The 15,490-nt window shown below is 41.7% G+C and overlaps 1 protein-coding gene across 3 annotated transcripts in view; it reads right to left on the minus strand.

Annotated features, from left to right (window-relative positions):
* LOC147661220 (uncharacterized) overlaps positions 1-15,490 on the minus strand; it is an 85,942-nt gene that overhangs the window by 29,942 nt on the left and 40,510 nt on the right. For all 3 annotated transcript variants that reach the window (XR_015306007.1, XM_086951230.1, XM_086951231.1), the window contains 2 exons: positions 3,487-3,599; positions 2,078-2,207 (listed from right to left, as the gene is read on the minus strand). Coding sequence is in view for 2 of the 3 variants with exons in the window: in XM_086951230.1 (XP_086807356.1) it covers positions 2,078-2,207; positions 3,487-3,586 (230 nt within the window). In the remaining variant the exon portion in view is untranslated. The remainder of the gene's footprint in view (positions 1-2,077; positions 2,208-3,486; positions 3,600-15,490) is intronic.

Below are 15,490 nucleotides of genomic sequence, written 5' to 3' on the forward strand. Positions count from 1 at the left end.
GGCCCCCTCCAAAACAAGAAACCCTGTGGGCCCTCCTTACAATGCAGTGTTTGCGGTGAGCTCCGTTATGCCCCTGTTTCAATTGTGTGTACCCGAACTATCTGCTCCTCCTAGACAACCTTTGTTAGTTTGGCTTTCCTCGCCACTTAAACCTTCCACCCATCTCTGCCCACCTGTTCCATACCACTCATCATCCTTAAAGGATATGAAAAACCCAGCTCTCTGGTGGTCAGTGGGTTATAGCAATAGGTGGCTGATAGCCCACCAGGCGCCTCCTCCTCTATTCTACGTTCACATACTTACAAGAAAATGGATGCATCCCGAGATCAAGAAACACATTCATTGTAAATGTCTCCACCTTTAAACCTTACCTAGGGTGCTGCTCTTCTGTCGGTTCACATTACTCTTTTCCTGTTTTGACTTCACTGGCTTCCTGTACTGTATTATTTTTCCTTTCACAACCTAAATTTGTTTCTAAAAGTCTGAACTCTCTGCTGTCAGGCTTGGTGACTTTTTATAGTTGTGGAACAGAATGCACTACCATCCGAAAATTGTGATATCAAATGGAAGCTAATAGCTTGCATGCCTGGCTAAATGGCAGCTTCCATGACCGCGTCTATTATACTTAAGCGTCCTATCCCTCGCTCCTTTTCACTTCAAATAAATGCTTTGAAGAAGTGTGAAAACCCCCAACTCTGATCTTCAGGAATGGCATCTACACTTCCCAAAAATGGCATATGAGAGACACCGTCTTCCATCTATAGTTCTCCCACGAAGTAGTGTGCTACAAAAGTGATTAAGTGCCTTGTTGGGTTAAAAAAAAGGTATATATATATGCAATTACATTGATCAATTGGCTTGTACTCTCCACTCAAACTCCATTGATTTTCACTCATGTCCTTGTATACCTCTTCCCTCTTCAGTGTTTTAGATTTCCTCAATATGTACTCTAACATTATGGAAATCCTTGTGATATTTGTTTATCTGTACTGTGATGTTGCTTAAACCCGGCCTGAAATATAATTTTCTCTTTACCATATTTTCAGTCTAACCATGTCTCTGGGATTACTATGGCTATTTTAAAAATCAAAACTTTCTTATGTACCATACATTGTCCATTTTGTTCTATATTAAAAGTATTTTGGATAAACGTCAATAACTTTATTAACTGTAGCTAAACTAACGATATATATATATATATATATATATATAAAAAAAAAAAGTTTGAACGTTGTCATGTGATCAAGCCACTCCGGTGGTGAAACGCGTTATGGCGGACTCTTGAAAAATAAACGCTACTTGCTTTGCACTTACTCTGGGCTCGTGTCTGCTTCCTCGGTGTTTGCTGGAAACCCCTTGTTGCACCCGATTCTTTCAAGCAGCCTCTGGGATATATATATATATACTGTTTATATATACTAACTAAACATGTATACTGAGAGTCGAATGTTCCTATCTGCACCTACACTAAATGCAAACCTATGCTAAAACAACAAGCATGCTAACTTAATATTGCAACCCTCATGTGTAAATATATTATGTAACTTTATTAAAAGTATAACTTTATTGCTTGTGTAACTTTACTGGGTGCTAGTTACGATACTGGAGGAAGTATACTAAAATGCAAAAACAGTAACTTTGCATTATCTGCATATCTGTTCTTTAAATGTATTGTACAGTTACAATAACTGGGAAATTGAACTGTGTAACATGTGCTATATGTATTAATTTTAAACTGTGTTGAGTTATTTATGTTTACTACCAGAGAACCTGAGAGACAGTGTGAAGTCGCCATTAAATGCCAATAACCTATTCTACTTCTGTCTGATAGTGTGGTGCCAATTTACTCTTTGGTAGGTACCTTTACAGCATGGCCATATTGAGTAAGTAGCCTTATGTACAGCTGTTTTAATGATGTCAGGTGCGGTCTTTGTTTGTGGTAGATGTGCAGAATTCTGGATCAGAGGTAGAATGGGATTTATGAAATCAGCAGGGTGTCACAGTGGGCGGGTGGGTCTAAATGGACTGGGACAAAATCAAATCACATGTCAGGTGAACAGTTTCCAAAATATCTCACCTTCCATAGTCTGGGAGCACCATATGATGATCATATAAGAGCAGATTTTTGAACTGGGTCATAATTGCGAATTTCCAGTTGTCCAGGACCATGGTCAGGTTGGCGCATCCCTTTAAGTTGACTTTTTCCGCTTTAAAAAAATGAAAAGAAGCATATTAGTTACTGTAAGTTTAGGTTGTTACAATGCAAGAGTCATGTGAACAAGACTTCACTCTTGCCAATTCAAGAATTTGTTTTACGTGCATGGACCCACTGCATGTAGAACATAGTTGTAGTCAAAAAGTGAAAGTAGTTACTCATATAAGGCACAGCATATAGAGAGAGGCAGGTTCTAGGAAAATCCGGACAGTGTATGACAGGAGCCACTAATATGCCATTAGGACAAGGCAATGTCGCACCCACCATACTACACCCACCCAATGGAGACTAGTAATTGTAGTAAACTTTAATAAAGTTTGGACCAAAGCAAAACATTGTAACCGAAAAAGTATTTTTTCTTGGTGCCAACCTTTACTAACTTTAACGAGATTGACCAACAATGAGACAGTGCGCCGAGATGGGTGATTTAAAGCCAGTGACACATGCTTGGGTTTCTGGAACCCGCTCCAGGCTCACCCTGTCTCATGTGTTTTTCCTACTACCTGCTGGTAGGATCACTATAAAGACGTGTGTTGGTCAGCCAAAATAGAATTTTACATACTGGCGAATTTCCATACCTGAAAAGGGCAATGTGCAGACCTTTTTTTTTTTAGTAATTTGCCATCACCAATAGGTAGCTCCCTTATGGAGGCTAATACCCGGGCTTTTAGATAAGGCCTATTTTCTCAGGCACCCACCACGAGCTCCAGTAACTGTTCCCATCTGCAAGAACGGAGGACTGTGGATGCTCCAACAGCACTGTTTTTAGCTGCACACCTGAACACCTCTATAAGCACGAAGGGCAGGAGGTGCATGGATCCTCATGGAGATGCATTTCATGTTTTTCAGGTGAGTGACTGCAGAACATAGAAAATAGCGGGATACATGGGAGTACCAATGTCAAATATATCTGTGATATTTAATATGGTTTCATCTGAACATCACTTTTAATTTTCTTTCCGTCCTTCTAGTCTCCGAGGATTGGAGCTAAGAAATATCTGTCATTCTTTAGAACAAGGCTCCAATCCACATCACACATTTAGAACATATCAGGATTCCAGGAGGAGTGCCTGAATGTTATCTGTTGGGTAGGGGGTGCCCTGTCTGTCAATCCATTGGCATTCTACTCTGTCTTTCGAACTAGACATGTGTTGATGATGGATTCCTGGTTTTGAACAAGTTAATACAACACAGCAGTCATTCCACAAAATCTCACTCTAAGACCATGCGAGGCAACTAAGAAGTTCGAGGAGCGCTCACTCCCGTCCTACCGTCTGATCTGTAGTCCCACTCCGAAGGCTGGCGCGTCTGTTTCACGGCGAGGCTCAGGGCCGCCCCAAGCAGCAGCAGCAGGAGCACAGTCCTCTCCATTCGAAGGCTGTACCTGCAAAAAGTGAATATTTTACAAAAAGTTAGCTCATGTGAGACCTCTGATCATCCATCTGGAGCGCATCTGGACGACATCTGGAACAAGTACAGAACAGGTTCACATGCTCCTCCATGACGCACACACATTCATGCTTCACGGATTACCCACTTCCGCCTTGGAGTTGAGTTAAAAAAAAGATGTGCTTGAGAAATATAAGAGATCGGGTGAGAGAACCCGGACTGCTCACAAGGAACCTATTCTTTTTTTTCTTAAAGAGATATTTCTTCTAATTACTACAATATCTTATTGTGCTTGCTATTTCTACAATGTATATATTGTCGACTGCATCACAGCCAGTGAGTTGAAAGGTCACAGTGTACACCAGTGTCCTGCTGGGAACAGTGGTGTATCCTGAAAAGAGTCCCTTGGGTACATCTTTCACCTTTGTGCATTTTGGGACGCAGGAACCCTCATAAGGAAACCGCCTGTGTGTGCATGTTGTATATATATATATATATATATATATATATATATATATATATATATATATATGGATGTGATTTAGGAGTACAAACAAAGCTCTAAAGCAAGTCAGTGCTGTACAAGGAGACAGCTAAGAATTAGGGTACATTAGAGAGAAGGTGAAGGTAAGTGGAATAGAGGGAAGCTGAGCTAGTGCTTTTAGGTGCATAGCGCCATAAATAGCAGGCGATATTGTCATCCAGTTAAACGGGACTTTTTAAATCGACGTCAGATCGATGAAAGACTGCATTGGCCTATATGGTAATGCAGCCATTGGCCTACAACTTGTCTCAAGTCTCCTATGTATCACACACTGAACTATCCTTGCAACTCACCCACCTGCTTCTTGGGAACTATTCCACAGCCACTACCAGGTGTAGAGTAACAATCCAATGTACAAAGTAATGGTCCTCAATGGAAGTGGGAATTGCTGGCCATGTCCTTCATCCTAATTCAGGAATCTTAAAATGGGTGAGGTTAGGCTTGAAAAGCACAGACATGTTTGGCCAAAAGAAGGAGTCCAGAGAGAGAGAGAGAGAGAGAGAGAGAGAGAGAGAGAGAGAGAGAGAGAGAGAGAGAGAGAGAGAGAGAGAATGTGTACCTCTTTACACCATGTGAACTCAACAATTCAATTAATAAATATTAATTTCTTTCCTTCATAGTTAATCCTCTAGCTACCTCTTTCTTGAAAAAGCTAACCGAGGTCTTTAAATGACTAGATTCTTTCCAGTACCAACGAACAACTGGTAGTTATAATGTTTCTCCTTGCTCCTTCCCCAGTGATGCATATCCTGGGAACCATGTTCTTGTGTAGTGAATGCATGAAATCATTTGTCTAAAGTCCTATACAAGGACCTGCTTTTTCACTGTTAGGGAGGCCACCTTTTCCCCACTTTAGAAGGCAAATCAATGGATTTTCTATTGAACTTTGTTGAGTTCCTTGTACTTTTGATTTGAGGACTATTATGCTAACTGGTTGATGGTCCAGATTATATAGGTCTGCTTTTATATTCCCCAAGTAAAATCTTAAAATTTAGCCTGTGTCTGCCATTCTTATTAAGAAGGTTACAGCCTTATTCTGATATGTAAGATCTAACATAAGAGAGACGGGTCTGGTTGGGGAGCACCAAAATCCGCGGAGGGACTCCTAGTTCTAGTTGTTAGTACGCATTGGGGAAGTAAAGGTGGTGGTGGGGCGGTAGAGTTGCATGCTGACACCTGCCATGCAGGGTTGTAGCTCTCATTGGTACAGCACGTTCATTCAGTAGCTTGGGAGACTTGGCATATTAGAGCCCGACTGTTTCCCCATTATGGCAGTCTTTTCCTACCCAGCCATGGATGTTCCATTGCTCCCCTGGCTACGCCACTGCAGCACCAAGTCAGTTCTCATAGCAGCTGCAAGTTATATTCATATTCTTTTAGACTGAGTCATATTTCATTCTCATTTGTCCTTCAAGGCCGACTTTAACAAGCTATTATTGGTTTGTTTTCGTTTGATTTACAATTCTAATTAACATTTTGCCCCTTCTCATTGTTTCTCTTGCAGGAAAGGCTTGGTCCAGGCCACAACAATCTTCCACATGGACTATTGCAAATCTCTGCTGCTAGGCCCTATCGCATGTCTGCTTTTAAAAGTACAGAGAATACAGAATGCTGCTGTCTGCCTAATTCTTGTTATTAAAAAATAGGCTCATATCAATAAGCATCTCAGATTCATACACTGGTACGGATTCAGATGCATTGTTTGTTCAAAGCATTTGCTTATGGCATTGATCCATTTCTCATTCAGCTATCTTAAGAGACTCATTGCCACCAAACTGCGCTCTTCAGCAGCTTACTGTGCCATGATTTCGCCACTCAAGGCCTGGGTGTAGGGCCTTTTTGGTGGTCATTGCCAAGGAATGCAACAGCCTCCATCTATATTTAAGGATGAGAATTGAAATCACCACATTTTTAAAACTACTAAAACTTCCTTTTTCTTCATCGTAGAATTCCTTGAGCATCTGGTTTCTCAGTAACAGAGTGCTATATAACCTTTTAAACAAAATTCAGCCAGACACCAAATCTCCATATGGTGAGAAGAACACATTAATATGAAAATAAAATATCACACCTTCAAGACTATCAATATAACAATTTCGAAAAAGGTTTTGTTCATCATTCCATCTTACAGTTAAGGACAACTATATTTTTCAACAAGAGAAGATGAGGAATAACTGTGGGCATGTGGCACATATGGATAATAAAATGCAATTAATCAATCAAGAATTGATTGAAAGGAAACAGAGATCACGTTGAGATACAAAGTTTCAATGAGACATATATTTTGGTGCACAAATAACAAGGTGACAAGTTGACCACAGCTGTTCACACTCAATTTTACTATAATGAATATTTAGTTGGGAACGAGCTCTGCGCTGTTTGCTAAAAGGTTATTGAATACTGGTTGCAATGATATTGCAGTAATGGGTGTATCTAAGTTCCTGAGCTGGGCATAGGTTTTGCGGGAGAAAAACGGGGGGTCGTAATAGCTATATGCTGATTTTGCGGGGTTCGCTACTTTTTTGAAAATTGTATTTTATGTGTTACCCTTTTCTGTACTTTAGATTGTGTAAAGTCTTGTACGTACGATATATTTAATCCTGTCTTAATGAACTGTATTTTAAACTGTAAATATAGGTATTCATATTCTTAATTTATATCAATTTCTGATGACAGTTTTTTATGGAGCATTAATGGTAATATTTTATTGTATTTTGTAATTAACTGTCTGTCCTGTCTTTTAAGATGAAAATCGCAATAAAGACTTTTTTTCAATTGAATTGAATTGAATATTTAGTTAGACCATTAGGTTCATGTAATCTACATGTACAATTCCAATGTTTCTTGACCCACATCTTCTGAGGTTTGATTGACTTGTTAATGGTCATATATTTGGATGGCATTCTGATCTGTTACTTTTATAAAAGATGCATCTCATGTTATTGAAATTTACACGGATTATGCAGCAATGCATTATACTGCAAAAAACACAGTTGATGGACAGAATGCAGAACAATGTCTTACATTCACCCCAGTACAAAGATCCACTCCATACCACCCCAGTTCAGACATGGCCATATGCAAATCAGTCTGACCCTGTGCCTCATGGGAACAGTCCAGCCCGAACTGCCAACGTCCATCACCACCCCCTTTTGTACCTCTTTTGGCCGCCATAAGTGTGGCAGGTTATGCTCAGACTGAGTCCCTTGCTCACTTTGCCACTGGATTCAAGCAAGCCGGGCTGAAGACGGCTGGAATGCCAGAAACCGGTCCTCGGAAGCTTGTTTCCGGTCCAGGGAAGACATGGCTTGGCAGTTCGGGCTGGACTTTTCCCATGAGGCACAGGGTCAGACTGATTTGCATATAGCCATGTCTGAACTGGGGTGGATTAAACCCAGATCTTTTGACTGGGTGTGAGTGTTTGATTGATTCAGATGCTCCGTCCATCACCACCCCCTTTTGTACCGCAATGCATTATACATCAAATTAACTAGATGGGAATTGTAATTGTGTGATAATTGTATCTGTGATAGATGGTAGGGACTTAACTACCACATTTTTCCGATAAGGCAAAATAATATTAAAATAAAAATGTTCAACGAAGTATAAGAAACATATTTATTATTTAGCATAGAGCCTTCTCATGGGGTGATGGCCTTTTCCTCACACACACATTAAATAAAACAGAATCTAAATATTAGGGAAATATAATAAGTAAAGTCCCTTTTTATAAACACTGTGTAATTAATTGGCCTATTAACATATTCTAATAATGTGTTTTATATTCAAAAGGTTTACTCTTATGGTACGAAAAACAACATTGTGGGATTGCTAGTAAGAACCCATTTTCAAATGTTGACATTTTGGTGTGGGAAGTGTTATGGGGAAATAAAGGTAATTTTATTGAAAAAATTTCTTGTGCTTAAGATATGGGTAGATTGTTTTGAGTGATGAGGTTAGGGGGAGATTTTGGCTAAAAAATAGGCCTTGGCAGACTTCACAGAGTTACATTACATAGAGCTCCGCGAAGTGCAGTAAAAATCACAAGAAGCGCTTGAGGGTGCTGCTTCTCTCTGCTGCTTGAGTGGATTTTGTACTCTAGCTGCAGCTTCCTCAAAGCAAGTGGCAGGTTTCTCAATATGAGCAGTAGCAAAATGCTGCAACCGCCTGCATACAGAAATCTTATTGGAAGGTGGCCTAGCACACAATTTCTGTCGCTCGCACTTGCCAACTTCACGAAACAAACTCTGCTCTGCGTCACTTCACAGAGTTTTAGGGAATTCCGCGCAGAGTGGGTAAAACTCCGCCGGCTTTTACAGCTAGGCATCCTCATTTGGAAGAGACTTTGCATTCAATAGACATTTACCTTTGTCATAGAAACTTCGCCTTTTTCAGAGCTGCGGGTGGCATCAGTCAGCAACAAAACTGATTGGCAGTCTTTTCCAATTTGTGGTAAAGTGCATGCCTAGCTGTTACAATTCTGATTAATTGGTACATGTTTACATAGCTTTCTAAATAGAATACCCTGACAGACTATCCTTTCCACTTACACAAGTGATCCGTCATGTGGGAGACATGACTGACATATATTTTTGCAGTAGGGCATCTCATTTTTTGCCAATAACCAGCAAAATTAACTGAAAAAAGTGACTTATTTTTCCTAGAGGAAAACTGTGGATACCCCATCTGGGTTTGCAACAGTACCACACCGGTGTACTAATTTACCAGCAACTTAGTATCCTGCAATCACCAAAACATGAAGATTTATTAAGAAATTCGTCATGTAGGAGGACTTATGGGAAGAAGACCTCAGTGAAGATATACTTTTTGGAGACACAATAAAAACTTCCAATTAACATGAGTATTTGTATTTATTGAGAAGTATCTAGTCACACAGGTTCTCTACATAACAATACAATACAAGTACATGGTACATAATACATTTCCCAGTTGTGGATTCTACATATTGGATATGTGATGCATGATGAGTATTAGACACAAAACAGAAAGAGTAGGCCAATCATTTTAATGATAGGGTAGTTCGCAAAGGCACATATTATTTACAGTAATTACATAATCTATGGTATATATGAGAGGGAGTTACATTTTTCGATGTTGAATAAGTGTGGTTTGGATGCTAGGAGGCTAAAGGTAAAATTGGTGGGCGCAGAGAACCCTGAAAATTTGACACCCCAAATCTTTACCTCAGCAGAACGCCAGTGGACTGATGAACCGGACACAGTGTTAAACCTCAACTTCAGAAGGCAAAGTAATCTGGAGGTAAGGCACCTCCAAACACATAAAAAATGCAATTAATTAAGCAAGGGCTCACTCAATTATTGAGTTGTGCATCAGTAGAATAACTTTAAAAGATTTATTAGAAGACTCAACAAGCATTGGAAATGCAATAGGTCTCGCATTAGAAAAGTGGGAGCTATTGGTATTGTACATTTTTTTTTTGTGTGTGTAGTTTTCCCAAATAGCTACATTGATAGATTAGTCATTTACAATGCCAATAGTTTTTTTATTTTTTAATGTGACACCTATAGCATTTGGAATGCCACATGATTTGTATTGACGTGACTTTGATGGCAGCTTATGTTGTTATGCCACATTTGTAGAGAGCAGGAGAGTGCAGCAGGGGATAGAAGCACAGCCCTGCAAGCTGAGCGTCCTCCCATCGCCCACCCATCTGTGGCTTGAGTGGTGTGAGGGTGAGGGGTGTGAGAGTGAGGAATGTGAGTGTGAGGGGTGTGAGCATGAGTGTTGTGAGTGTGAGGGAGTGTGAGTGTGAGGGGGTGTGAGTGATGGTGAAGTTGAGTGAGTGTTTGTGAGGCTGAGTGTATGTGACGGTGTGTGTTGGTGAGGGTGTGTGAGGGTGAGTGAGTGTTTTTGATGTTTAGTGAGAGTGTGTGACGGTGTGAGGCTGAGGGTGTGTGAGGGTGAGTTAGGGAGTGTGATTGTGTGTGAGTGGGTGAGTCTGAGAGTTAGGTGTTGTGATGTTGATTGAATGTGAATGAGGCTGAGGGGATGATGGTAAGGGTGTGTGAGTGTGAGGCGTGTTTATTGTGACAAGTTGCAAGGCTGAGCGTGGGTGAGTGTGTGGGAGGGTGTTTGATGGTGAGTGTGCGAGGTGTAGTGAGTGTGAGTGTTGTGACGGGTGTCAGGGGAGGGTGTGTGTGTGAATGTCATGTGTTTGAGGGTGAGGGGGTGTGTGTGTGTGAGTGTGAGGGGGAGTGAGGGGTGTGAGGCTTCGGGTGTGTGACGGTGCGTGAGTGTGAGTGTGTGTGAGGGTGAGTGAGGGTGTGAGAGGTGTTGTTACGCAGAGGGTGTGTGACGGTGTGGGAGGGTGAGTCATTGTGAGTGAGTGTGTGTGAGTGAGGGGGTGTGAGGGTGTTGTGAGGGTGAGGGGAGTGAGCGTGTGTGAGTGTGAGTGTGTGTGTGAGGATGAGTGAGGTTGTTAGCGTCTGAGAGTGTGTGAGGTGTAGTGAGTGTGAGAGTGTTGTGATGGGTTTTAGGGGAGCGTGTGTGTGAGGGTAAGGTGTTTGAGGATGAGGGTGTGTGTGTGTGAGGGTGAGTGATGGGGTGTGAGGTTTCGGGTGTGTGACGGTGTGTGAGTGTGAGTGTGTGTGAGGGTGATTGAGGGTGAGAGAGGTGTTGTTAGGCAGAGGGTGTGTGACGGTGTGTGAGCGTGAGGGTGTGTGAGGCTGAGTGTGAGTGATTGTGAGTGTGAGTGAGTGTGAGTGAGGGGGTGTGAGGGTGATGGGGTGTGAGGGTGATGGGGTGTGAGGGTGAGGGTGTGTGTGTGTGTGTGAGGGTGAGCGAGGGAGTGTGAGTGTGTGTGAGTTGTTAAGGGTGAGGGTTAGGGTGTGTGAGGGTGAGGGGATGAGGGTAAGGCTGTGTGAGGCTGAGGGGTGTTGATGGTGAGAGAGTGTGAGGGGTGTGAGTGGGTGCGGCTGTCCGGTGTAGTGAGTGTGAGCTTGTTGTGAGGGGTGTTATTTTTTGAGGGGAGTGAGGGTGTGTGAGTGTGTGTGAGTGTGAGGGGGTGTGAGTGTGTGTGAGGGTGAGTGTGGCGGGAAGAGGGCATCAGCTGGCAAACCAGAGAGCTCCCTCAGACCTTGGAGCGCCAATTGGCTCTGAAATGAAAGGCCACTTCGCCACACACACAGTGTACACACTTCCAGCTGCTGAAACGTTGTTCATCTGTGCTTTCACACTTGTAATCAAAAGCCCGGGCCAACCGCGTATTGGCCCGACCACTCACGTCTTATTCCAGGCCGAATTGTAATGCAACAAACATTGTGGGGGTTGATCGTGTGTCTTGTTCTGCAGAGAGCTTTCTGTTTTCACAAGCTAGAAAGAAACCGGGACCGAAAAAAAACTTTAAAGTATGTGCCACACAGCTGTTCAAAAACTGATACGCATGGTTTCATTCTTCTTGAACGCAGTTATCATTTGAAAAACTGTAGTTTTCTTGAAAATCCAATATTTAAAATGGGACGAGTCGCAAAATACATAGAATAAAAAAGTTAATTTTCGAAATGCATTGCTTTACACATCTGTTTTTCACACGACTTAACGTGCATACCCATTGATGCAATTTAGGGTTGCATGCATGTGTCTGTGTATATATTTATATATGTGTACATACATGTTTACATTCATGTTTATTTTCCTGCAAGCACACTCACACGCTTAGACAACCTTCATACATGTTAACGTATCTATCTACTACGTCGAGTATGTGAAGCCGTGTCTTGCAGGCAACGTGAACAGTCCTAGCGTGTTTGTAGACTTTATGGTAACCGATTTGTTATGTGACCTTGAAGTCGTGTGTAATATATAACAGGCATGATTCTTTTTTTTTTTTGGTTTGTCTGCAAGAAAACGTTTATCACCTCCACGTGGTCGATGCAAAATCATGGCCCGTTGGCTTTTGAAACTTTTAATCTTGGAGGATTCGCTGGTTATAATGGCGCGGTAGCATATTTTTTTCAACACAGGCTCTCCATCCGTGAGAAAATATAATCTAAGATTTGGATCTCAGGAAAGCATATAGTGTAGCTGGAAACTACATCACGAGAAGCGGAAAGTGCCTGTTATTTAGAGCAGGCCAAAATATTGTTGTGGGACAAATTGTACATTCACTTTCTCTGGATCCGCGAGCCTCCTGTGAGCGTTCGGACTATCGCGAGCAGCTTACTGGGTGAAAATTCGCCGGTCCGAATGGACGTGCGTTATTTAATATACTGCTGTAAATTGCACACACAAAAAATAACAAGACGGAGGGAACTTCTTGCCTCTTGGCAAATAATAACAATTAATTTCCGTCGATTTTATGTAAAAGGTAATTAGTTTGTGTGTTGGGGGGAGGAGGGGGTGGGGGAACTCTTAGTCCCACGTTTCTCTCAAATGTAGTGGCGTACGTCACAGGGTGCATTTGCATTTTGGGACACGATGTGAACTCAACATGAACAAGCGCACTCTGAAAGACAACAGCATTGTTTTAGTGTTCATTTACAATTAAAAAGTCTAAACATACAATGTACACGTTGTGTCAAAGCGCTGTAATGCGTGCATCGTGCACGTTTTACATACATTAGAACAAACTCTTGCACCAACCACAGCATACAAAGAAACGTTTTCAGGTGAAACAGTTCTGGGGGGAAATGTACTCTGTTCTAATGTATGGGCTACCCCTCACTTGCAAACTCTTCCCCTCACACTCTTGCAAACGGTTTAGGTTACATTTTAGTTGTTCGAAATAAGTTCCCTTCCAACAAACTGATAAGGAAAAATATAGTATGTATACCCATATTGAGTGCTGTTATTTTATGTTACTTAAACGCACATGCGGTTTCTATCAAAAAAGAAGAAAAAAAACAAGGCGGCGAGATTCATTTCAAGACGTGGCATTCCCCAACTGCTATACACACAGCAGCAGACAGGGGGCACAGTCGAGTTGTATTTTGAAAGGGTTAGTGTAAGAATCATTGCCTGAAATGTCATTCACATTTTAATGTGCGTGTTACTTCCACGTGTACACAACATCGTTGAACTGACAGCTTTTAGAAATAAGCAAGTTGCCCGATAGACTTCCTTCCTCTGTGGAGTTGCTGTCACCCCCAACAACGTCTATGTACATCTTCTGATCTGTAGTGTATGAATCATTATTTTTAGCGATTACATAGATAGGGGCTGTAGCGCCTGGAAGCGTCAGTGAGCTGGATCAGTAATATGCTGATTTTATTGTATATTTAATCCAGGACTTTTTACTCCTTTCCATGGTGTCATCTGGATGGTGCCACCCGAGGCCAGAAGAGCTGCATGTCACTTCCCGTCTTGTCACCAGGATCGTGTGAGGTTTTCGTCACGGAGTGTGATTCGCTCTAGCCGTAAAGTGAAATGGCTCTACTGTGGCTGTGAGGAGGGAGGCGGGCACACACACAGTGACTTTACTCAGCGGGAAATCCCTGAAGCCGACGTAGACAGTGCAAACTACTCTTCCACTGAAGGAAGGGGCGATTCAGGCGAAGCAAACGTGGATAGAGAAAGTGTCACAGATGATAAGTAAGAACTCTGCAGATGTCACCACCACCCTCTCCTTGCTCAATGAAAGCATCCCCATAAGCCGAGAGGAAACAGAAGCCAGCACAAAGTCTGTGTGGAACCCACGTTTAGGCGGACCTCGATGTATGTTCACGTTCTCTATTATGAAGTACAGTATATACACAGATTCAACGGAGGGAAGAGAGAGAAGGGGAGGGGGGAGGAGAAATGCGACACGGCGGGCAGGGGAGGGGGCGGAGCGGGGAGAGGGAACAGACGGAGGGAAGGTAGATAAGGGGAGGGGGGAGGAGAAATTCGACACGGCGGGCAGAGGAGGGGGCGGAGCGGGGAGAGGGAACAGACGGAGGGAAGGCAGATAAGGGGAGGGGGGAGGAGAAATGCGACACGGCGGGCAGGGGAGGGGGCGGAGCGGGGGCCTGGAGTGCGGCTGAGGGAACTGATGTGCACGCGCTTTTAAGCTCAATGCGCATGCGCATTGAGCTTAAAAGTCACGGGCACTGCAAGGAATCGCCACGATTCCTTGCAAGTCAGTTAAAGAGTGGTTAAGCCCCCATAGTCTCGCAAGCTCGATGCGCATCAACAGGCGAGACCTAAAAATACGACCCTTAGTACTACAGTGACCAGGCTCAACATTTCTAGGATTCTTTGTAAAATTACTGGGCTTCCAATGACCAGACTAGCACTGTAAAAAGAGATGATTCTGTATTCCAATGGGGTAAAAACCTGCTTGTGCATCATTCAGGAGGATGTCGGACTGTAGAAAACAGCATAGTTTGTTTGTTACAACACTCTACGACTTTGCCCACCATAGCTGGACAGTAATAGGCCTACAATTCTAAGGCAATTTAGGGTCCAAGTTGATCTTTTAGGAAATGGTCTGACCTCACCTTGTTTTAGTTTGGAAGGAACTACTTCATAAGGCAGTGACATAATGCCAACTTGTAATACTGCCTTATTAATGTCAGGAATTTCAAGATACATAATTTAAGGCAGCATAGGGTCACTAGGAGAACTAGACTGGCATTTCTTAATGATGCAGTATAGATCATTAAGTACAAAACTGTTGAAATTCTCAAAGGAAATTAGAGACAGTGATTTAATGTTGGGTGAGGAGAATGGTAACAATGATTAATTAAAACAAAGGAGTGAATCAGTCACTTTGTCAAACAAGCATTTGCAATGCAATAGGTCTCGCATTATTTAAGTTTGAGCTATTAGCATTGTAAATGGCAATTGTTTTTTGCTTTATGCTATAGTTTTTTTTTTACATAAAAAGCTTCATATAAAATATGTTTTATTAAAGTTATTTATGCAGTATCTAAATTTTGTTTGCATAAAACAGTATAATAATATCTTAGTAAAAAAGTCAAATATTTTAATGGAAATTCACCAAATGTTCATTTATGTGTTGGTTTTGAAAATAGCTAAATTAATAGCTTTGTCATTTACAATGCCAATAGTTATAACTTTCGCAAATGTGACACCTATAGCATTTGTAATGCAACATTTGTATTTACGTGACTTAGATGTATTGATATTACAAATAACAATGGCTTTTAATTTTTTTTAATACTTAATAAAAGTGATTGTAATTTATAATGGCAATAGCTTAAACTTTTGTAAATAACTTTTGTGAAGATTATGTTCAGTGTATTTTATTGTAACAAAATCCAAGAACAGAAGTGAAATATTAACATCTTTTTGTGACATTTGTAATAAAGCTTGAAACATTGAGAGAACATATTTGTGCTGTGGTGGTGCTGAGTGATGCT

The sequence above is a fragment of the Lissotriton vulgaris genome, unplaced genomic scaffold, assembly GCF_964263255.1.
Source record: "Lissotriton vulgaris unplaced genomic scaffold, aLisVul1.2 SCAFFOLD_439, whole genome shotgun sequence".
Lineage (NCBI taxonomy): Eukaryota > Metazoa > Chordata > Amphibia > Caudata > Salamandridae > Lissotriton > Lissotriton vulgaris.